At 42.5% G+C, this 23,822-nt stretch overlaps 1 protein-coding gene across 4 annotated transcripts in view; it reads right to left on the bottom strand.

The window, feature by feature from the left end:
• The window catches only part of PRRC2C (proline rich coiled-coil 2C), a 68,624-nt gene that overhangs the window by 11,110 nt on the left and 33,692 nt on the right, over positions 1–23,822 (bottom strand). For 2 of the 4 annotated variants that reach the window (XM_058843324.1, XM_058843327.1), the window contains exons 16-28: positions 21,450–23,813; positions 20,610–20,818; positions 19,863–20,017; positions 19,052–19,391; positions 18,487–18,572; positions 17,403–17,591; positions 14,646–14,897; positions 9,911–10,000; positions 8,093–8,194; positions 3,877–4,081; positions 2,943–3,146; positions 2,143–2,264; positions 1,477–1,613 (exon numbers count right to left, since the gene is read on the bottom strand). In XM_058843324.1, the coding sequence (XP_058699307.1) occupies positions 1,477–1,613; positions 2,143–2,264; positions 2,943–3,146; positions 3,877–4,081; positions 8,093–8,194; positions 9,911–10,000; positions 14,646–14,897; positions 17,403–17,591; positions 18,487–18,572; positions 19,052–19,391; positions 19,863–20,017; positions 20,610–20,818; positions 21,450–23,813 (4,455 nt within the window). The remainder of the gene's footprint in view (positions 1–1,476; positions 1,614–2,142; positions 2,265–2,942; positions 3,147–3,876; positions 4,082–8,092; positions 8,195–9,910; positions 10,001–14,645; positions 14,898–17,402; positions 17,592–18,486; positions 18,573–19,051; positions 19,392–19,862; positions 20,018–20,609; positions 20,819–21,449; positions 23,814–23,822) is intronic. The other 2 variants (XM_058843325.1, XM_058843326.1) reach the window with 2 other exon arrangements.

The raw sequence follows: 23,822 nt of genomic DNA, 5'->3' as shown, positions 1-23,822 counted from the left end.
AATGAATGTTTTGGTTTCAAAAGACTTCACAGCCTTTAACTGTAACCAGATATTCAATTCCTTTGTCAGCAGCATGGAGCAGGTGCAGTTTGTTTAAAGAAGACCCAAGCCAGCAAAGCACCACAGACAGGTTTAGTCCATCAGAAGAATTTATCTGAACATTGCCAGCAGGAACTTGGTGAGTAGCCACCTTCAGCCTGAAGAATCAAGAGTTTTTAGAGAAATGCTCCTCTCGAAGCTTTTGAGCTCAGAGGAGAGTGTTTTTGATGTGAAAACACCTTTTTCTTCACCTGCTGCTGGCTGTGTCTGAGCACAGCACTGCTCCTGTTCCTCTGCTGGTGTGGTGGGGTTTGCTTGTGCCCACACCTGGGTGAGCTTTGCTCTGCAAACACTTTCTTCACTGCAAAACACTGGTACAGCCATCCTCTGAGCACTGGAAAAACTCTTCCAGATTGCATGCAGAGGATTGGCTTCAATGGAGCCAAAATTATTTTCACCAGTTTTTATTTTAGCTCACTTTTAACTTTTGCTTGAAATGCTTTAAACCAGCAACCTGTACATCTCCAAGCTTATCCTCCTCTGCACAATTTCTATGTGGGAGAAGCACTCACACTGCTACAACTCCTTTAATGCCACGTTTGTGTGTGATCAGATTTATTTAATCTGCACCACATGCCAGCCTGATTGTGTTTCTGCAATTAGCCAACTGTTTGCAACAGCTTTTGTCAGCTGCAGCAGGACAAGCAATATTTGGTCCCACAAAGTCAGCCAAGCTACAAAGTCAGGATACAAATGTAATTAATTAAACCTTCTGTGGCCTCAGCCTTTTACACTGCAACAAGCAGGTTTAACTACAGCCCATGCAAAACCCTCTAATTAACTTTCCAAAGCAGCTTTCTCAAAGTGGAACTAACAACATTTATCAGAATTATGCTGCTGTGAAGCAGTTTTGATAGGAAATGCAAGGAAGCTTTGAAAGGCTGACAGTGGAAGGTCTGTCTGGCTACCAGTGCTACTGCAGATACTGGTCTTGCTGTTACTTTTTGCAGCCAACAGAAAACATTCTAGAACATACCATGCAGCCCCTCACACATCTGCAATGAGGTTTTCTACCCCCTACGAGTTCAAACTGCAACTTCACAATGTTTCAAGACTCCAGTGGTGGTTTGATTAGGAAGAACAAATTGCTGAACTAAAAGGACAGACACTTTCTGTCCTCTTAGCATGACAGACTGATGCTTTCAGCTCTTTAGCCCTGGTTCCTGAAGATGTAACTATCATGCATCGTTTTTAACCCCCTATTTCACAACCACATCTGTACAAGGCAGACAATCTGCATACAGAGTTCTCAGACAGAAGGGGTTTTGGGGAAGACAGGGAGATGAGGCAGCTATGGAGCACAAAACAAGTTTGCAGGGAACCAAATTCAGTAATTCTGACACTAAAACCCCAAAGAAATTTGCATATGCTACCTACCTGTAAGGTTGTAAGGAGGAATTGAACAACTCTTGGGCTTGTGAAACAGCTGGTGCTGCTCCTAAACTCAGCTGGGCTTGATGCTGTCCTTGCAGAGGTGCATAGATGGGGATGGGGATCTGCTGAACTGAAGCAGGCTGCATAAAAAACATTAAAATTAAGTTAGAAAAGCTACAGCTGAATGTGTGCCAGAATTTGTGTAGCATTATGAAAAGTAAATAAGAATGTCAAATGCCAAGGCTGCATGCAGAGCTAGTATTGCTGCCCTCATGACAATTACTTTCTAGTTGCATTTTATACTTTTCCTCACAACCAATCAGTAGAAACTGAGTGAAATATTCAGATTTGCATATAAAACAACAGCTTTAGATTGCATATAATTTTGTAGGACATCAGTTGAAGTAAGCCTGCACTCACATGGCCATAGAAACACCTCCCAGGAACATGAACTTTCCCACATATTTGTGAGTGGAAACTTATTCTCTCAACTTTCATGGCCATCAATCAAACACTGAATCAAACAGGCACCAGAACAGACAGCAAGGCCTCATTTTTTTGCAGTCTTTAGTCTCACTCTCCCCTGCCCCCAACAGATCATTAGCAGAACTTTAAAGGCAATATGGATATGGAGGGAGAAAAAAAAGAGAATTAGGAATCCCCAAATACCTGAGAAAGCCCTGGCTGAAAGCCTTGCTGTTGGGCCAGAGAAGGTGGTGCCAAACGTGCATGCTGGGTATTGAAGAGGTGACTTGTGTCCATGTAAAATGCTGGGATTTGAGCTGTAGTACCTCAGGAAGAGCAATACAAATTAGTACCTGATTCCCACCACCTCCTTGCTAGAAAGGTTTTCATCAAGAGTTAAAGATGCAGCTACTGTCAGTGCTTCCCACTGTAACAGCTACCAGAGAAGGAGCAGCACTGGAGAGCTGGGTGTTTCAAAAGCTCTGATATATTTTCCAATTCACCCCCAGAATCTATCAGTCTTGCACAGGTATCATTAAACCCATACAACTTTGGAGGATGAACAAGATTCTGGCCAAAAAAGGCATTTGGGTGAAGGAAGGTTAAGAACTTGTTATACTGTCATGGAATTTAACTAGATTGTTAACTAGATGTAGGATTTCCCTTAAAGAAAAAATGTCACAACTCTCAACTACTACAGCATTTTAAGAAAGAAATTAAAACTAAATCACTCCTGGTCTTAAATAGCAATTTACAATTCTGCAACAGAAAAATGGTACATTAGGAGACTCGATCTTACTTTCTTCATCACAGCACTACCTTTGTACTTCCTGATAAAGCACTGCAGATTTAGAGTAAGACAATTAGTGAGTCTCTGAGTACAGAACACTCTTAATCATTCTGTCTTTACTGCAGAGAAAAATCAGAACCAAATTCAACTCCCCAGCTTCAAAATTCAAAAAAAAAAAAGCAGATGTGTGGCTTCGAGCCACAAACACCATTACCTGCTGCAGACTGAGACACGTAGACCTGGGGACTTTGCTGCTGCTGGGCAATGAGGGATGGCATGCAGCTCAGCTGGGAGAAGTGGCTGGCAGAAGCCAGGCTGCTTGTCTGCAGCTGCTGGGGTTTCACTTTGCAGATATTAGGAGGGTCTGAGGTGCTTGCAGTCTTCGTACTCAGTGAAGAGGTTGTGTATGTTCCAGCTCCTAGGAGGAGAGAAGCAAAGAAAACTGAAACCTAATGCAGCTGTTTCCACCAGCACAAGAAAAACATGGAGCCAGTTCTGCTGAGTTCACTGTGGGAAGTGCTGCAGCCCTGATACATCTCCCTTCTCAGGCACAGGAGCACACAGGAGTACTGAAGGAGGCAGCTTGGTCAGCTGTACAACAAAACACTGCAACCCACAGTGGCTGTGCCTCTCATGGAGATGTATTTTAATATTCCAAGGCATGAAGATTTAACCAGATACAGCATCTTTTGTTTGCTGCCAAGAAAGGGCAGCTGGACATTTGCTCTGCCTTTTGCAAACAGGTTTTGGTATGAGTTTTTTAAGCTTTAACTTAAAAAGCAAGAGCACAAATGGAAGTAAAACTTAGCTGGACATCAGAATTATCCTCTTCCACAAAATCTGTGTGCTTTGCTCCATTTGGCTGAACAAAATTAAACCAGTAAGGCAGACAAGAGTTTACCTCCTCTTTCAAGCCCATGCAAGTAGCTTAGGCAGAGAGACATTTTAGTACTATTTTCAGCTGAATGAAGTGAAACAGGTTAAGTCAGTCAACAGATTATTTGGGAAACTGCTGTTCAGATCTGACATTCCATTTCTAGCACGAGCCTTTTGTTAGCTTTCCATTAAACAATTCCAAAGGGAATCCAATCCCTTGAAAAACATAAGCAAGGAACAACACAACACTACAGAGCCTGGACATCTGGTACCTGAGAGGGATGTTGTGGGGGTAACTGAGGCCACAGGAATAGGAGGCATGGATGCACTTGAGAAAGAGCTGTAAGTGCCACTGCTTGGCCCAGTGCTGCTGCTGCTGCTGCTGCCACCAGCAATGGGAGACGCTGCTGAGGTCACCGGTGAACTCTTCTCCCCCATATTTGGGGAATTCTCCCATGCTTTGCGTGCAGACTCCATCTATTTAAAAGAAAAAAAAAAATTTCCTCATCTATTAGGAAGTTTCAAGCAGTCCTCCTTCCTCTTTTAATAGTTTTGTTTTTTTTTTAGTCAAAAGGCAATTTGGGCTTCATGCGAGCCTCTTTTGGAAGTCGCTGTAATCGTGCAACTCTGTTCATGCAAAAAGCAAACAGCCTGAAGTTGGAGCTGCTCATCTGTTCCAACTGCACATGTGCACAGTTCATCATCATACCATCCAATGCTTAAAAGAGAATTCACTCACACTAATTTGGCTTGGTTTTATTTGACATGAAGAGCAAAGACACAGTGAGCAAAAGAAAGGGAAAACCCCCCGCTAAATATTTCCATCAAGTCCTTTACTTCCAAGTTAGTTGGGCCATTCAAATGAAGCAGCCCCTTGATTTCTTGGTCAATCATCCACCTTGAGTGACCACCAAAGATACCTACTGCACACTTCAGTGAACATGACAGCAGGCAAGTTTAGATTTCCAAAGCAATTGCTGCTCAAGAAGCAACCACAAGCTGACACAGCTTGTGTGCGCTGCTTTATGTTAAAACTAAAAATGCTCCATGCTCCTCTATTTCTATAATTATGAGCTTATGTCTTGCACAGCAAGGGAGATGAAACTTTAAATATTATAGACACAGTTACCTTCCACCAGAAGTGGAAACAACCATTGTTTTACTGCAGCCAATAAAATCTAATTCTCGCTACATTAGACACGCAATGCGAAATCTAAATTGAGAGACTTCTGAGGGTTCAGTGAACAGGAAACATTAATGTTTAGACTACACTCACTAATTTAAAAGCTCAAACATGGTCCATGCACTTCTGCACAACCTTCAGCTGTCTCCAGTGGAAACACAAGTTTTGCCAGCAGAGCTGAAGTTGCTCACTGTAGTTTTCTGGAGGCCAGGAGCTCTCTTTAGTGGTGGATATTAAGGGGTAAATATATACTCACCACACATCTGCCCTCTCTGCCTGCTCAAGAGAGCCCCCCTAGCTGGGACCTGCAGTCTCTCAAAGCCACATTTGTCAACCTGCCCTGCTTTACTTGAGTTAGGCACTCTGCACAGATCAAACATGGCTCAGGTTATTGGTCTAGATTTGTCTATTTATCAGAAGTGATAAAAAACCAGAACAATTATCAAAAGAAGCGGGTCACAGGTGATCAATACACACCCATGTGGAAAATTAGGTTCTGGATTCCTGAAGAGAATAAAGGGAGAGGAGGGAAACTTAAGTTACACTTTAAGTCCTCTGGGGGCAAGTCACCTATCTTCATTTTTGAGATCATCTTCCCCAGCAATCATTCTGTTTCCTTTCCACAACATTTTCCTCTAAACTGGTTTTGATTCTTACAGACAAGGCAAACTTCATTCATCACTAATGTGCTGGAAATTTTATTTTGCTTATGTGTATTGCAGTGGCATTGAGAGAAAGTGAGTGCCTGTGACTGTCAGACTAGAGAAGGTGTAGAAGGTTCTATGTTCACTGGGTTTCATGATGTCCTGGAGAAACTATTGCTTAGCAAAAGCTACAAACTGCGTTTTGTCACATCTAGGGCATGTGACAGAGCCCTAAAGTTTTCTTTTGGAAAACATCTTTGCTTTTGGAAAGCTTCTTAGCAACCATTAACTTTGATGAGCTAGAAAAAAAGATGCAAGAGAGATTGATACTCTAGGAATGCCTGTGCAGCACCATCTACAGACCAGATACAGAGGAATAAGAAGCTCTGAATCAAGTGAGACAGGACAGTGCTGAAGTTCCACTGCTCAGTTAGGGGGGAAAGAAAGGAGGGCACAAGGAGATCATGGCTGCTTGAGGCTTCTTTTCAGCACTGACCCACTGGGGCCTTCACACTGCAGTAACAGCCCTGCCCATATTACCCAAAACCTCCCCTGGAGACAAACCCCAATGTTGTCTTTCCTTAAATAAATACACCAAAGTCTCACTGGTTAGAGAAAGAAAGTCCAAATGTGTCAGATTCTGGACCAGATGCCTACACAGGAATTTTAGATGAAACCTTGGACATGAAGAGGGCCAAGCAGCTCAGTTTGAGATTGCTTTGGACTTTCTTCTGCTCAGCTCCTTACCTACAGCAGCCCCGTGAGTAGAGTCCTTAAGAGGATGACTTCAACCAAGTTACTCCAAGGAAACAAGATCTCAACAAGGCTTCCCATAGGAGCACCTTATACCTCCATCAAAGAATGATGCCAAGCAGTGGGAGAAATTGTGGCCAAGCTCCCCACAAGTCTCTCCAGAGAGGTTTCTGTGACAGGGGATGGAGGGAAGAGGAGGTGCGAGGATTAATCCTTTATGCAGGCAGAACCTGGACATTTCGTTCTTTTAAGAAAATGAAGGAAATGCTTTCCTCTCTCCTGCTCCAAAAGGATCTTTTGAAAGATGCAAGGGTTCTATTGAAGAGGATGACAAAGAACAGAGCTGTGCCTGGACCAGAAAGCCTGCTGTGACAGTGACAGTCTCAGTGTGTGCTTCAGAACAAGCCTCCTGCATTTCTGAAAAGGAGGTAGAGCTCCAGTGGCTGGAATAAAGAAATCAGGGACAAAGCTGTTTCCAAATAGCTTTCCATCCAGATTTCCATCAGAGGGTTCTTCAAGGTAGCCTCAAAACATGGAACTTTGCCCCTATTTGGTTACCACACGTCCAAAATCTATCATCCCCTGAGAAATCACCGACACCACAAGAGCAGGAAAAGAAATGCAGGATGAATGAGACAGACAGCACAGTTTGCTCTGGAACTGGGCAGTGTCCCACACTTTGAGGTAACAGCCCTACCTGTTTGACACGGGATTCCATTTCCAGCTGCCAAACTGTCAGAGACTAATTCAGAACAACACTTTCAGACGCCAGAAAGTCACATCAGGATAACTCATTACACAAGAAAGCAGCAGAAAACCAGGTGTTTTTTTAAACTGCTTGTCCCTCCACAGTGCTCTCCCCATTTCTGCAGGTCTACTGCTTGAAAGAGGTGTTATATATTTTTAGGGAATAAAGTGTTAACAAAAGAAAAGCAGAGATTCAACAAGAGAAAATGAGTATTTCTCATCTGTAGAGAACACAAGCAAGCAGCTCTCAAACCACGTCAGTGAGACAAGTCTCACGGGGATTGACAAGCAACTTCCTCCAAAGCATTAGTTCTGCATCCAATCTCAAGTTTCATTTCTTCTTTTAAAAACTTAAACTAAAGTTTAAGATACCACTACTCCTTAATACCAGAAGCAGCAACAACACTTCTACTGGTCCAGTCACAATCACAAAGCAGATCTAGGACACCAAAAGAAGAAAAAACTCAACAACTTCTAAAAATACAGTAGCAAAGCTAGAGCCCAACTCTGTGTTAGTGAGTTATACAATGCACACAGTCCAAAATCCAACAAAATGGGAAAAGAGCACTCAGAATATTCTCTGCACTTGCTCTGCACTGGAAAGCAGGAAACAGAACATTTACAACACAACAAAACACGTTCTGACTCGCTGATCTAACTGCCTTTCAGAGACACCAACACACCATCTACATGTCACTATCTGAAACTTCAGCCATCCAACTCCAAACCACATTAGCACTGCACCAAAGTCTTAGCACTAAGAAGAAATCAAGCTTGGCTTTATCAAGCAAATCCTTCAAGCCTTTACACCAAACCAGGCAACTTATTTTAAGCTGAACACTCAAAAAACCTCAGTCAGATTCTGATAGTTTGCCATGAGCACTGTGGTCCAATGCTAGAACTCTAGGATCTTGGTTTTTCAGGGCAGTGGGAGCCAAGATTGGTTGAGATGCCAAGTGTTAATGCAAAACGGGGTTAGAAATTTATGGTTTAAATGCATCCTTCGATAGAGTCTCGTGTTTCAGCCATCCATTTATATGCAAAAGCAGTTCAGCAGAGGAAACAAAGGAAGGCTCTAAAAAAAGGTTCACCAGCAAGTTCTCCAATAACTTTTTTCCCCTGCATGCAAGAAAACGACCCTTAGAGGGATGTGGTACATACCTTGAGGGTGAGGTCGACGGTAGCGGGAGAAACTGGAGTTAGGCTGGAGCTCTGTTGTAAAGTCTCCCTCCTAGGGAGGGGAAGGGTGTGGGGCAGGGGCACCTGAAAGGCAGGCAACACACATCACATTCTAACTACGTCTACTAGAAAAGCCCCAGAAAGCAAAGCTCAAGCTTTATCAAGTGAGCTATAATTTCTTCAAGGCTTGAGCATTTGGCAGGGAGACTGATAAAATAAGGTGAAAATTTGGTAGGCAAGGAAAGGCCACTCAGCAGGTGCCAAGATGCTTCTCATCCCTCTAAGAGGCTGAAGATTAAGGTTTTAAGGTGTCCATGTCCTCTGAATAAACAAACACCAATTGTCTGTTGTCTGGGGATTTAATTTCAAGTACCATTTCAGTTTACTGATATGCAAAAATTCTTCCCAATCCAGGTTTGTCCCTTTTTGTACCAATACAGTACACTGGGCTTTGTGACCTTGAGTTCTGAGATGCAGTTTCTGAAAAGAGGAAGCTTTTGTAGAGCTGCAAAATCACAGCACCATGAAACAAACTGTAACAGATTTGCCATCCAATAATTGAGTTCAGTTATTTTCTCTTTCAAAAGATGAATGATGTGGTACTTGGGGAAATAAACCTAACATAATGCTATTGCTATCTTTGCCTATGAAAACTCCAATGGATTTCCTAGAAGTTTTAAAGGAAATGAATAAAAAATACTGCAGTGTCCAGTCTGTCACTCCTAACTATTCCTTTCTCTACTCATAGCATAGCTAATGGACTTTCACTGGATGAGATAAGGCTAATCCAAAAGATAGATCCTGAAGCTCTGAAGCAGGGGATGGCACAGATCCTTTGTGGCCAGGAACCCCTAATTGCTGTGTTAGAAATTCAACTCCAACATCCACAAGGATTGGACATCATTAACACAAAAGAATTCAGTCTTCCACTCTAACCACCAAAGTCAAAAACCACAACACTACCAGAAAAGCCAGCAGAAGAGTAAGAAGTTCAATCAGTACTGCTTCAAAACGGTGCTGCAGTAAGCTGAAAAGCATTTTTGATGGAATTCACAAGACATCTTCATAAAAAACCTGAGATCCTACTGTATGATTCTTCCTTCCCCCATCAACAAGTGACTCAACCCTGAGCTAATTCTGTTACTCAAACAACAAGAATCACAAGATCCAAGCTCCCTGCTGCCCCAGCACGCTCAAGACAAACTTGGTTTTGCTGCGAGTCACAACCCAGCTGGTGCTCTCAATCACTGTGCCACGCTCACGGGTCAGGATCACTGCACTGCCTTTGAGGGCTGCAAACATCTCATCTCCATAGCAACTGAACACCTGGAAGCCTCTTGTCTGCTCTCACAACCATTCAGCTGTTCCCTTTGCATGCAGTTGCTGTGATTTCAGGCTACGGTTCCAAAACTCCTTTGTTTGTAAGAGCCTTTCTTCAAACTCAGCCTACAGAGCTTTGCTGCTGGTACCAGGCTCAAGTCCCAACTGCTGCCAAGAACACGCTCCCTCATTATGCCTATCTTTGCTTTTTTTAGAATTGTCCCTATAAACATCTCCATTTTCTGTGCTCTTTAGCTCACTGTGATTGTTCAAAAGACAAGAAAATACCTGAAGAATTCCAGAGCAGGTGCTCATCAAACCAAATGTCCTTCAGAGTAAGATTACTGGAAAAAGCCCATCTAGTTCACATGAAAGGAACCCTGTGGACTTGTTCACTGAAGGCACTATTTGGTGCTTTAAAAGAAGTGTGAAAATATTTTCTTGTCTTCAAAGTCAAGACGATCACTGCAATGGACTTACGTTCGTCACCAAAGTCTCCTCCATTTTTGTACTGCTAGTAGCCACTGTGTTAGGATGAGAAGAAGGTGTAGTGTAGTCTGTTACAGACTCCTGTGAAGAAAAACAATTCCATTAAAATATCTCCCTTACCTAAATTCAGTTTTAATTTCTTGGACAGATGTTGGCCTTTCTACAGGAGGAGTTCACCAAGCAACAGAAGATTAGAATTTCACACCGTTTTTTCTTACAAGTCATCTCTAGCAACCCTTATTGCAGAATTGCTACTGAGGTCAGGAGGATTCTTAGAAGATTACAATTTGCCTCATGACCTCACAATGTACATCTGGAGAAAAGTCAAAATACAATCTGTAAGGCAAGAACATACAGAGCAATGTATTGCCTGGGCACTGTAAAACTGGACTGTGCTGGTGCAACCAATTATCATTTGTCACCCAAGATGCTTCAGCCACCTGCAGGCACTTTCAGTCTGCTTAAAAAGTAAAATACCTTAGCTGAAAGCTTTCTGTAGCTTTCAATAAATACAGAAATTTCTTGCTGTGACAAGAAAGGCCCTCCAGATTAAAAAGAACACAAAAGGATGGTTGCAATTTGCAAAACAATTTTCTTTCTTCCAAGTTTTGTCTCTGAAAGTCACAAGACTCAGATTCTCTGGATGGTGCAGGCTACCACCTTCTGATATCTGCAATAGGTAATGACTTCAAGGAAGAAAAGGACTGAGGTTTCCAGTTTATTCAGAGGCTTTCCTTGAAGTTTATTTGTCACAGTTACATGGCCCTTGGTGTGCTCAGCAAACAAGGTCCTTTCAGGGCTGGCTGTAGGCAGTGACTCCTGCAGCTGTAGATACAAATGATCTGAGCAAAGTTTTTATGTGTCTCAAGTTTTGCATCCCTGAAGCCCAGGAAAACCTCCATCATCTTTATAGAACCAAACACCACAAAAGAACTGAAGGACAAATCAGCAGCAGAACTGTTATTGAGTGTCTGGACTTGCCAACCCATCATGATTTTGAAGACACAAACCATATAATGCTTATTTAATTGCATCCAACCAGTAGGACGATCAGCTATTAAATAAGTGCACACTCAATTTGCTCCTCAGGTCTGTGGCAATGCCTCTAAAAAAGCAATTAGAGCACTGAGATACTAAGTGACAAATGACAAAGAATCCTCCTTAAAAGGATGAGCTCATTCTGGTAAAAAACCAGAACAAGCTAAACCATAATGGGGTGAGGGAGGACAATGTGCACAGTGATTTATTTTTATAATTTATGAAGAAAATAGAGAATTCTTTTCTTCCCATTTATTCACTTCCTTTACTTGTTAAACTGGCGAAATACAAGATAAATGGTGCTTCCCACAATCCCAAGCACCAAACTCCAAGCTGCACATTTGCACTGGATTCCAAAAGGCAAACTGGGTAAAACAAGGCAAGCAGACAAGGCTGCTTTAATCACAAAGGCCTTCTAATGAAGTAATTAAATGGCTCCATGCTTTTTAAAGGATTCATTACTGCCTAAGAAAGAGGATTCTATTAAATTTCCTGCAAAGTCTGGATGCAATTTTTTCAGGGTTTCAGCAATGAAATTCCTTATGAAAGAAGATGGATCAAGACTACTGTTAACTTTCTTACTTTGCAAACTCACAGCACAAAAAGAGATTTTTCACTAGCATTAAACCCAAACCATTGTATCGCCTCTGGTGCCCTGAGAAGAGCGTGGGCAATGCTGAAGGGTGGTTTATGTGCTGACCATGCAGACAATGCTTTAACCACATTAACACCACCCCATAAACTGTAGATTCATCTCCATCCCTCATTTCCTGGTACATTAAGTTCAGGATTCTGTTACATGTGGTTTATCACCATAAGCTTTTGTAATTCAGTTAAAATGATTCTCCTATACAACTGTTTGACTGAAGAAATCTACTGATTACTTTACTAGAAACTAGTAACAGCTAGAGCAAAAAGCTCATGTTTATGCTTTTTTTGGAGTTCTCTACAAATTGTTTGTACCTGAAGAAAAAGAAAAGGCAGACTTCTTATAACTCCCTCCTTCAAAAAGAAGAGATCACAAAACCTCAAGTGACTCGATGAACAAAGCACAAGGCAGACCTTGCTGTGAAGGATCAGGGTACTTAATGGCATAAATTAACCATTTCATTTGTCCCTGATTTACATAAATCACCCAAATTAGAGCTTGAAAGATACTCAAAATCTTCTGAAAACCAGTCTGTGTGTCCTTTTAGCCATGATCTGTAAGACACAGCTGTTATTACCCGACCAAATGCTTCACTGGTGTATTAATCTTCCTGGGATTTGACAGGTTCAAATGGAAGGCTGGGAAAGGCAAGGGCTGAGATGTTTTATCCAATTCAGAAACTTACACATCAGATTGCCTTCACTACAAAAATACTGCAAAATCCAAGAGAAACAGCTGCAATGGCTTCTGAGCATCATACTTATGTACTGAACTTAAACATCTCACTGTAGGAGTTCATTTATATTTATACAGTTTCTAAGCAGTTTTGTATGATTAAATGCACATGCTCTTATCAAGATGTTTGTTTTGGAATGGATGGGATACTCTCACAAAGCTTCTGAGGGAGGACAGCTGGCTTTTACAGACTTTTAAATCACCAAACACATCACAAGAATCCCTTGCTGGAAGCTGAGCAGTAATCTCTGAGAGGGATGTTTAAGACTATCAGAAGAAAAGCCATTTAGGTTTGCCAAAACGTCAACATTTGACATTGAAACAACAGGTTAAAGATGTCAACACCTCTTCCCTCATGAACTAGCAATGGAAAGAGTACCAAGACAAGAAAAAGCAATTGCAAAGTACATCAGAACAAGAACTCCAAGGCTGGAGCAGTATTTGAATCCCTATCAAAAGCCTCTTCAAAAGGAAGGGACATTTATTGCAGGTTTATTCCTGCAAAACCTAGGTGAAGGTTATCTTATCCAATAAATTTGCAGGTTGTTGGTTTAACTTCCAGAGATTAACTATGTTGGTTTAAGTTCCACTTCTTTTCTAGAAAAAGCAACTTACTATTACCTCAGGAACTATTCCTACCAAAGGAATTTGAAAGCAAAGCTGGTGCTGTTAAGACAGGAGTATTTAGGCCTGTTATTGAAGGCTTCTTCCACCAACCACTCAATAAAGAAATTATGGGAATTTTCATTTCCAGAGGACAGAAATCTCAGTGCTTTAGTACTGTGGTAGTTTAAAGAACCTTGGCAACCCATGTTCAGCTGAACCTAGTGGCACAGACTTCCTTTTGAGAAACTCTTACTTCAAAAATACAATTGCAGAGAGAAAATTCTGCTGATTTTATCAGAGCTACTTGACTACACTTAGCCTGCAGTAATCAGAGTTGTGTTTCCTATTTTGTTTGTGGCTTAGAAGAAGCCTCTTCTCCTGTCTTGAGCTCTGGTCACAGGAATTTGTGGGACCTTGGGAAGTACAGGATACAAAAAGCCTCACCAAACACCTGTGTAAGCTGGTGTTTACTGCTCTACACTTCTGATTCTCATACAAGGACACTTCATCCATTTCTGGTATGAACATAAACCACTCACATCTACCTACAAGATGGAAAATGTCAGGAAGGATGAGAAATCCCTGCACTGAATTTCCTCAAGCCTGCAGCTTCCATGTTGGACACAAATATCCTCCCTTACACTTGCTCTGTAGCAACACTTCATTGAGACAGTATCTGTTTTGGCAAAAAGCTGCCAAAGCTGTCCTTTGTTTTGGGTTTTTCTCCCTAGCTGTGGGTGACAAAGATCAACTGGGAGTGATCCACACTTCATATTCTTCAACTATTAATTAACTTAAAAGAGGATCAATATTCCTAAATGGCATCACAAGATTTCTGCTTAAGACCAGGATGGTTGAGACAGCAGGCAACCAACCTGAGTCCATTTAGGAAACTGCTTTTCAAACCTCCAAGGAGCATTTTTCCTTTACCAAAGCAGGTGTGACTATTAAGCAGTAGCTACTCAAACTGCATGGCTTCTTTACATTTGAGAGATGACAACCAGAGTACTTGCTCAAGATGCAGGCAGGAAGGAGATGCCTCTGGAGATGTTTTTCAGCCACATCTAAGAACTGAGCTGCAGAACAATGAATCCCAACACCAGATCACTGCTGAGCAGTTATAAAGAAAACAGGGGACTGTGATGAGTCCTAAATACTGTGAAGTTCTGCAAGGAATATCTAGACAATATCCAAGCCAAAAGGAAATACACAACCATTTAGGGAAACAGAACAAGCCTTATCTAAAGCTTTAGCACATTCCTAGTTTAGAGATTTCTTTTGTTCACAGAACAACACTTAATTCACAGCTTGTGGTCATCCATACAATCAACCAGCAATCATGCACAAGACTTCACTTCTCTGCTGGAAGTCATCCTGAATACATCACACTGATCTGAGTCTACAGACTCTGCCTACCCCAGGCTCCAAAGCCACTCTCCACAGCAGTGCTCAGGACTGAGTTTTCCCAGGCAGCAGAACAGACTTCCAAGCTGATCTGTGCTCAGGGGTGTGACAAAACCACGGGTGTGACAGCACATCTCTGTGGCACTTTTTAATTCAAGCAGCACCAATGTTTCCTATCTGCTCCTCACTGGGCTCTGCTGTCCAAGCACCACCAGCAGGCAACCAAGTGTCAACCACCTCACTGTGATCACATTTTACAAACATTGCTCAGTCATCTGGCAGTATTTTTCTTACCTTTGTGTTTGTCCCAAACTCTGGAGCAGACACAGATATCATGGTTCCTATCTCCGTGCTCAGTTCGCTCGCTGCTTTGGTCTCCTTTGTAGTGACAGGTTCTGGGCTTCTGACAGAGGTGGGAGATGGCTTCTCCTGTCCCTCAGGCTCTCCCTGCTGGGCATCCTTCACCTTCCTGTTCTTTAAAGAACGCTCTTTCCCAATAGGACCAGGTTTATACTCTTTGTTTTCTACTGGGCTCAAGTCTGGAAGCTAAGTTAGTGTTAATTTGTCAGTCATGCCTTTCTCTCTGTGTCCTAGCCAACAAAAATACTTTAATATGCTAAAAGTCATTGTTTAAACATAACAAAGCTTTCCAAGGGGAAGAAGCATTTTATATCATGTAAAGAATTTGAGACTAAGTTAGTGATAGGTACATGGAATGCATTCATTTTGAACATCAGGAATCTAAACCATTGTTTTCAAGCAATTAATGTTCTACATGAAGTGGCAGAGTTCAAATAAAATACAAAATAATGTCAGTTTGCCTGTCCTTACAAGAAAAGAAAAAAAAAATAAATACAGAAACCACACAATGTTGTATACCTACAAGTTATTTTAGTTTGCAGAGATTCAGGATTTTATGGGGCCCCAAGAAACTAGAACCCTACCTTTACTTGAAATTATCATGATGTATGGATGCTGGCAGCATTTTTCCCTGGAAATTGATCACTAAAGGGATCCAGAAAAAAATAAAACACCTACACACAAGTGTTGCATTATATTTCAGACACCATGGCAGGATCACTGCTGCAATTCAGCAATTCCTTTTTGTGCAGCTGAATTACAGCAGAATGAAGGGCCCTAGGGAACCTGAATGCTCTGCTGTTTAAACAGCCACGTCCTTTCTGGCTGAGACTACTCAGCAGCATAAAAATCCCTTCAAGGCAATCCTGAAAATCCAATTCCTTCAGCTTTGATAGTGTAAAGACAGAAGCTGCTGGTAATTGTTTTTCTCAGTACAAACCAGCTATTTCAGTAGTGGATGAAGATTCTCAAAAATACGACAGTTTTGTGCAATTTTTTTTTTTTTTTTTTTTTTTTTAATCAGTAGAAGCAAATGCCTGAGCTCTGAAATGCTGCAATCAGGAGCATCAGGCTCACCTCACCCCAAATAGTTTTTTCCCTAATAGTTTAGAGAGGCTGAAATTCCTCTAGACACTTTAAGGTCACTCAAACCTTCACACTTTACCGTGGAAAGGTAAATTGCTTTGTTTCAAGTGTGGTCCTCCTATGTTGCCCAATTTAATCCAACAATACCAACCTCCAATCCTGAATGTAAGCTTGCATTTAGGCTTCAAACAAATCAAACAATATCACCACAGGGGTGGGTGGGTGTGTAAGAATTGTTTGTTTGTTGAGATTTGTTTTTTTGTCACCAAGACAGTTAAAAGGATTTACAGCCCCCTCACTCAAAGGAGTGTAAAAAATATTACCCTCCAATGCATTTAATATTTATACATATTTATTATTCACACATATTTTGTCTTTCAACAAAATCTGCAGAAGTCTTGATTGCTCTAAACAAGCAGAAAAAAGGAACTTTCTACACAGTGTCAAGTAGAATGTATATATATATTTAACTTAGGAATTCAGTATCTGAAAGTGATTTACTGGGCAGTTTTAGGCATGCTGCAGTGTATTTGAAACATGGGTTACTGCCATTCACCAGCAGTTTTAATTAATGCATATTTCTCTGCTGAACAGGTTTTATATTCCACACTGAAAGCCCCACTCAGTGTCTCATACAGCAGAAGTTACATTTATTCTGTGTGTGACTGAACTTTTAAATTTCAGCTCTTTTTTGGGAGGGGAAGGGAAACTCAACAAACAACCAAAACCCAAACAACCGCCACAAAGAAACACCCACTCTTCTAGAAAGACAAAAGGGCTTTAATTACATCAGGGCTGCTGCCAAATCTCAGACATCAAGAGGGACTGGAATAGCTGATGCTCTAAGTCACCAGACAAGTTTATCTGCTATAACCTTCTCTTTCTGAGAATTAGAAGCTGGTGCTGAGTGCTAGTGATGCACAGATTAGTGTGCACTGGAGGTGAAAATAACAGAAAATCTTTGGAAGGCCAGCAACACATTTTAAAGCTCATATAAGTTTGATTTACTATTTAGTATTGGCTGTAAAAAAATTAATCATTCAGACATCTGTGCATTTGACCTCAAACAAATGTCTCTAACATTCCTCCCTTTCCTCAAAACACTTCTTTTTCTGCAGCTTCATGTACTGATCAATTGATAACCTGGCTACAAAACTAAGCAGGGCACCACTGATCACTTGAAGGGGGCAAGGCAGGAAGAACCACTGCACCTGCACACACAGCCAGGGCAGCACCCCAGTGCTCTCAAGGCTCTCAAGGCCAGGGTGAAGCAAGCTCAAGAAAAAACAGGAAACTCAAACCACAAACAAAACCAAAGCACTCCACCACATCCACAGTTTCCCAACAAAGCTGTCACAAATCCATACTCCCATCCTTGGCTCCAAACACAGAACCAATGTGTGGCCTCTGCTGGGCAAAGATGATGTTTGATTACCTTGCACATCTTCTCTGCAAGAATCACCTTGTTGATTGTTTTAGGAAATAAAAAAGGGAATGCAATTTTTATGTCCTAACTCAGTGAGTATTCTATTCTGCTATTTGTAAACCTTTTTTGACTGAGCTTCTTTAAGTCTACAAGTTTGTACTGAAATTATGACCTTTTACCTTTTGTGCTTTGATGGGTCCAGCCCGAGGTTGTTTTTGTCTCTGCTCTTTGGGTTCTGGTAATTTGTCAGTGGATTTCTCAGAAAGCACAGGACCAACTTCATTGTCACTGCCACTGGAAGCTGGGGCTCCAAACTGAATGGTTTCTATACCAAGATCGACTCCACCTTCTTGTCCAGGCTTTGTCCCCTGGTTAAAAAGCAAACATTTAACCCATTCTGAAAAATTTCTCTATCAGTACAATGAGAATGGTTCAGAAAAGAGCACAAAACATGCTCAGCTGAAAACCACTAGAAGGTTTTATCGTTTGCCAGAGATACTGTTTGTGACTGCAACAGATTTGCAAGAATAAACAACATCTGAATGTACACTTCCTCCTCCTCAAATCTCTATTGTTAAAGGAGCTCAAGAAAAAAGCAGTGAAGAAATATTTCAACACCATCAAGACCAAGAGGAACAAGTGCAATTCAGGTTCACAAGGTTCTCTGGGAAGTTCAAAACTTAATGCTCAATTCAAGAGAAACCGTAAGAAATACAGAAGTATTTCCACATTTCTTGGGCAGTTCAGATGGTCTCCTATGACAGCTGCCTCAACATTCCTGCAGCTTTAAACAATTAAGAACCAAAAAAATACCACGAAAGTAAAACCACAGCACTTTAAATGTTAAATTTAAGGCTATGCAAATTCCATGGGAATATCCACAGATAATGTAGTTATAAGGCATTGACTGCTTTTTGTATCTACAATTTAAGGAACACAAAACCCCTTTAAGTTCCTTGGAGACATCCTGTTTCTGTCTACATTACTGAACAGGCAAACTGGGTAATATTTTTCTTTTGGAAATGCAATGAATAACAGCTCTCAACCGAATCTGTGAATGGCTGAGTTATTATCAAGAGAACAGCTTTTCCCTGCTGCAATTAAAAAATCACCAGCCTGTATCCCATGCTTCTGTACTATCTCCTGACTTCATGGAAGTCTACACACATTAACAGCTTAAGTATTTGCACTTCTGGATAAATGAATAATCTGTACCCAACCCCAGTGAGGTATAATTTGGGTACTCTTTCCCCTCATTCTTACCTCTGGAGATGGAGCTGAACCAAAAGATGTCAGAGGCTTGTTCCAGGCACTGACTGAAGGTGGCTGAGGTGGGCTAATGGGTCCCACTGGAAATGAAGGAAAGAAAGAATTAAAAAAAACCCCTCAGTGTTGCTAGAGGTATTCAAATCAATGCATTGATTGACTGAGAATGAAATTACAGATATCCTGAGTAAATAAGCTTTAATTAACCTATTCAGTGGTCCAAAATGTGCTACATATTCAGCTGATTTCCAGTGGGCCAATTCTCATGTCTGGAACAGTGACCAATGACAAAACAGACTCCTCAAGGGAGTGACAGTTGCTCATTTCTTGTGAGTGAATAACACAATAACATAAAATATTGACTAATAAATATATTGCAAAACTCTCTTTTTGGAGGCTACAATACTGCACTTGGGTATGCTGCCCTCATTCCCTGTGCAGAATCCATCTGCAGGTAAACCAGAGAGAGCCAGCCGGCAATCAGCTTTCTCCAAACACAATAAATACATATAAACACAATGCATGCTTGCCCCCCACCTCAAACCCAAAAGCCAGCACTTACATTTTTTGGAGATGTCATTGAGAACTGCTGTAGGAGGCACTTTGTTGTCCCATAATTCAGCTCCCAGGCCGTTGTGGGGCTGGGGGTTCTGCAGGACTTTGCCTGACACGGTGTAGTCTGTGCTGGCTGTCCCTCCTGCAGCCTGGCTCTGTGCAGGAACAGGAGCCTGGGGCTGGGCTGGAGACTGGGCTGGGCAGGGAGGCTGAGCCTGAGCTTGGGCCTGAGCCTGAGCCTGCTGTGCAGCTGCAGCTGCTGCCTGCTGCTGCTTTTTGGCAAATCTGGGGGGCAGCTTGGAATTCTGACCTCGGCCCTTTTCGCTTGATCCTTTTTTGGTCCAAACCTGTAAGGAGAAGTCAGTTTTATTCTTCCAGGTGACAATGTGAACAGACAGCAATTGCAGAGTGCAAAAAGCAGAAAGCAAACTAATTAACCCAGCTTTACATGAAAAAACTAATTTTTTGGGGGGTATTTAACCACAGGAACAATGATTTCTCATCCATTTTTTCTTGGATTCAACTGATATATAAGCAATAGGGTAAATCTTTATCACAGTATGAAAAATGGTGTTTTTATCAGTTTGCCAATTCCACTTGCCTGCCAGTGCCCAATTGAGAAGAACAGAATCCCAAGGTGACTAAATAAAAATGAATTTTATTTACCAAATATGAACAACTACAATATTAAACATAACTAAGTAGTTATATTTAGAAGGAGAAAACACAGCTTTTTTGGAAGGAATATTCTGCACCCTTGACAACATTCCCAGTATTGCAAGCAGCTTTTTCCCCCACTATAAATGCTGGTCTTGTACCTGCACTGTTTGTTCTTCCTTCTTTCTGCGCTCCTCATCTTGCAAGCGTTTTTGCTGCTTCTTAGACACCACTTCTGTGAAACCATCATCATTCAAGTTAGATTGGGAGTCTTCAACTACTGTCACTTCAGGGTGATCATCAATGATCACAACACCTATAGGAAAAGGAAAGGTATAGATGCTGCTGTTTCAACAGCTTCAGGTGCAATGCACCAAGCCAAAATAGGCTTTGGAGTGGAAGTTACTTCCCCACAGACACAGATGGGGGCCCTGATCAATGGCAAGCTTCTGCTTGCCAAGTGCTTTGCTGCTGAGCTCAAAGGTAAGGAGTTAATATTTAAGAACTTAAAAACTGGAGCTTCCTGTACCAGGTTCTCCAGGAAATCACTAAAACATAGTAATGAATAATGAACAACCCTCCCAGATAGCAGGTCTAAGCTTAGCAGTGATAACCACTGCCTTTACTTTTGAAAATTAACTAATTTATGAGAATGTGATGGAGAATGGTAGGAATGAAAGGTTATGACTGCACAAAATTGTTCTCATCTACACATAACACACAGTTAGGTTTGGCACCTTTTACAGGCACACACATTATTAGGTATCACAAAGATAGCCATGCTCAAGTGTACAATTATTCTGTTGATCTAAAAATATCCCCTTTTCTAAAGTTTTCAAACATCTATCTCTATATGCAACAAAACTAGCAGAACTATTAAAAATTATTAGGATATTATCAATACATACTTGCATAATTATTAAGATCAAATTGAGACAAGGCATCCACTTTTTCCTTAGGCTTCTTTGGACCAGCCTTTGGTTCTTCTCTCTTTTTGCCACTTGCATCCTTGGTGGTTTTCTGTCCTGCAGCAGTGACACCTCCATCCTCCTGATGTAAAGAGTTGCCATTGGCAGGATCAACACCAGGCACAGGTGCTGCCTGCTCTTCAAATGGCCTGTGTTAGAAAAAAATTGAAAATTAATCCACAGAGAACACTCAGGAGGCAGCCAACAATCAAATTCAGATCCCACTGCAGGGCTGTAAGTGTTTACTGACTTCTTAGTAGGGTCCAGACTTTTTACTTTCTGTTCCTAATGAGCAGCTCAACAGCAAAAGGTGTTTTGGGGAAATATCAAATGCTCTACTGACTTTTCCATCCAATTAAGCATATGGAAAAATAAAGTTTAGTCTAAATGGTAAGCATTTCTCAACCTGCTTGTCTGTTTTAGCTGATTAATCTAAAATGCAACGCAGCAATTTACACATTAACTGCAAAACTGCTCACAGGAACATTTCTGCTCGCATCCAAATCTTGAGAAACATAGCTCAAGTCAGAAACAGCACTGCCATTTTTTAAAGTTAGGCTTTTTTAGCATTGTGCATACAAGAACACTCCATTCTCAGCTTCAGGTTCCAGGTGTCTGTATATAAACAGAAAAAATACAAAGTACAGAGCCACGGGTGCACATATCAAAGTCTTTTTTACCACTCTACGGATCTAAACTAACTGCTTATGATTTCAAACCACAAGAGGACAACAGAAGACCATCACCCTGTGTGCCTCCTCACAGAGGCTGGGTACTCACCCTCTTTTTCCACTTCTGGGAGGGGGACCACTCCGCCTTTCACTCCGGGGCCCTGAGAAATTCCTCCCTGGCTTAGCTGGCCCGTTGTTGCCCCGTCGGTTCTGACGGTCTATTCCAGGCCGCTGACTAGAGAAGCTTCTCTTGGCTATTTCCCTCTTTGGAGCTCCAGCATTTTCTCCTGCCTTTGCAGCAACCTGTGCTGCAGCATCTGCTGTTTTCTTCTCATCCCTTTCCCGCCTCTCATTGAAGTCGCTGCTTTCCGAGGCCGTTTCCCACTCTTCATTCGCCTGGTCTGAAGAATTCTGGTTGGACAAGTCTGGTGTCTTACTTCCTGACACATCCAGAGCAGGGTTGGAGGGCTCATTAACTGCATTATTAACTGTGGCACTCGTTGTGGAGCTGGTCACCACCTCGCTGATCTTGGATGCGGCCTCTCTCTCTTTCAGGCGCCTGAAGCGTGGTGGCTTATCCTGCCTTGGGGGCCGGGCAGGCCTCTGCCTTCGTGGCCTCTCTCTGTTTGGATCAAACTTCCTCTCAAATTTTGGAGGTCTTTTATCAATTGGTATAGGGCCATAATGCTCGTTTCTTCTCGGAGGTTCCCCATCTTCTGGTTTAATGATCTCTGTTTGCCTGGGGTTCCACTGATTGTCCCTGTAGGCTGGTCTCCTTATTGTGGATGGACGTGGAGGACGTCCCCCGGGATCCCTGCCACCACGTCTATACATTCCCCCTCTGCCTCGTCTAGAAGGTTCTCCTTTAGGAAGAAATCCTGGTTTGGGCTTGTTCTCATAATCTCTGATGTATGTTTTTTCTAGGGATCTGTTGTCTACTCTGATATTGTTCTCGGGTTTGAACGACAGAGGCTTTGGAGGCTTCTTGCCATCGGCTCTTTCTTCTCTTTTGGGGTGCTTGCCCTTGATGATGCTGTCTTTGTCTGAGAGCAGGGTGTCACTTGCACTCTCGTGTACTTCGCTGTCAGAATCTGTCTCCGAGCCATGCTGGCGCCGCCGTTTCGGGATTACTTCAAAGTCAGAACTCTCGCTACGAGTTTCACTCTCTTCTCTTTGCCTAACAGGCCCTGAAGGCACATGCTCTGATCTAGGCTTAGGATCTCTGTAGTGTGGGTACTCTCTATTATGGCCTCTACTGCCCCGACCACGTCCCCCGTACGAACCCCTGTAGCTACGGCCCCTGGAGTAATACTCGCCACGACCTCTGCCTCTGTATCCCTGCTCTGGGAACCAGTCCCTATCCCTGGCCTCCTTCCAGTATGTCCTAGGTGGTAAGCCAGGCTCTCTTTTTACTGGCCTGGTTTCTAGGCGTGGTTTCTCTACCACCTCCTTGCTCACCACCTTCTCAGCCTGCTTGTCCTCCTTGCTGGGGGGAGCTGGGGGCTGCGGGTGGGGCGGGGGCTGAGCGGCCGGCGGGGCGGCCGGGGGCTGCGGGATGGCCGGGGGCAGCTGGGCAGTGGCTGGCTGGGCAGCTGGGAGCTGCTGCTGCCCTGAAGGCCCAGGGGGCTGCACCACAGCTTTAGCTGCTGCCTCGGGCTGACTGCTCTCCTGGCTTGCTGGTGCTGGGGCAGCATCCTGGGTTATCTTCTTAGCCAAAGGAGCGCTGCTGGAGGCGGATCTCTCGGGCTCAGCCTGAGACAGTGGCACCTGAGGTGCTTCCTTTTTGTCACTTTTTTCAGGCCTGCCTGGTTTTTCACTAGCTGGCTTTTCTCCTTCCTTCTCCTTTCTCTGCTCACGCTCTTCTCTCTGTTCACGCTCTTCCTTCATGTCCCTAAGCACAGGTTTCTTAATAGGACCCGATCTTCTCACCGGTCTGTCGCCACCTTCATCTCGCCTGCCGTAACCTGGCCTAGGACCCCATCTTGTTTCAGACTTAGGTTTGAAAGTTTTCTCAGGTTTTGGTCCTTCTGATGTTCTATTGGTGATCAAAATTTCTTTTTTCGGTTTAATCTCAAGTCTCTCAATTGTCTCCTTTGTCTCAATAGGTCTGTTACTTAATTTAGGGATATTTGCTGCTGTTTCGCTCCTCTGGTCTTCTGATTTTAGAGAGTGACTTGAACCATGGGAAATGCTTCTCTTTAATGAAGAGTGACTTTCTCCCACAGGCACCAATTCTTCTGGAGAACTACGTGTAACTTTCTCACTCACTCCTTCAAAATTAACTGCTGTGTTAGGTGTGTCAGTCTGGAGAGGCTGTACATCTTCCAAAGGCCTGCTTGGGAACTTCTGTACCTCCACCTCTCCTGATTCTCTGAAAAATTCTGTCTTTGGATGAGAGTCCAACTGGTTGTGTTCTACAGGATAAGCACTGGCAGGGACAGCAACTCGCTCTTGCTCCAAGTGTGCCTCAGACCTAAGCAAA

The sequence above is a fragment of the Poecile atricapillus genome, chromosome 7 (assembly GCF_030490865.1).
Source record: "Poecile atricapillus isolate bPoeAtr1 chromosome 7, bPoeAtr1.hap1, whole genome shotgun sequence".
NCBI classification, from domain to species: Eukaryota; Metazoa; Chordata; class Aves; order Passeriformes; family Paridae; genus Poecile; species Poecile atricapillus.
This window is presented reverse-complemented; position numbering and strand designations above follow the sequence as displayed.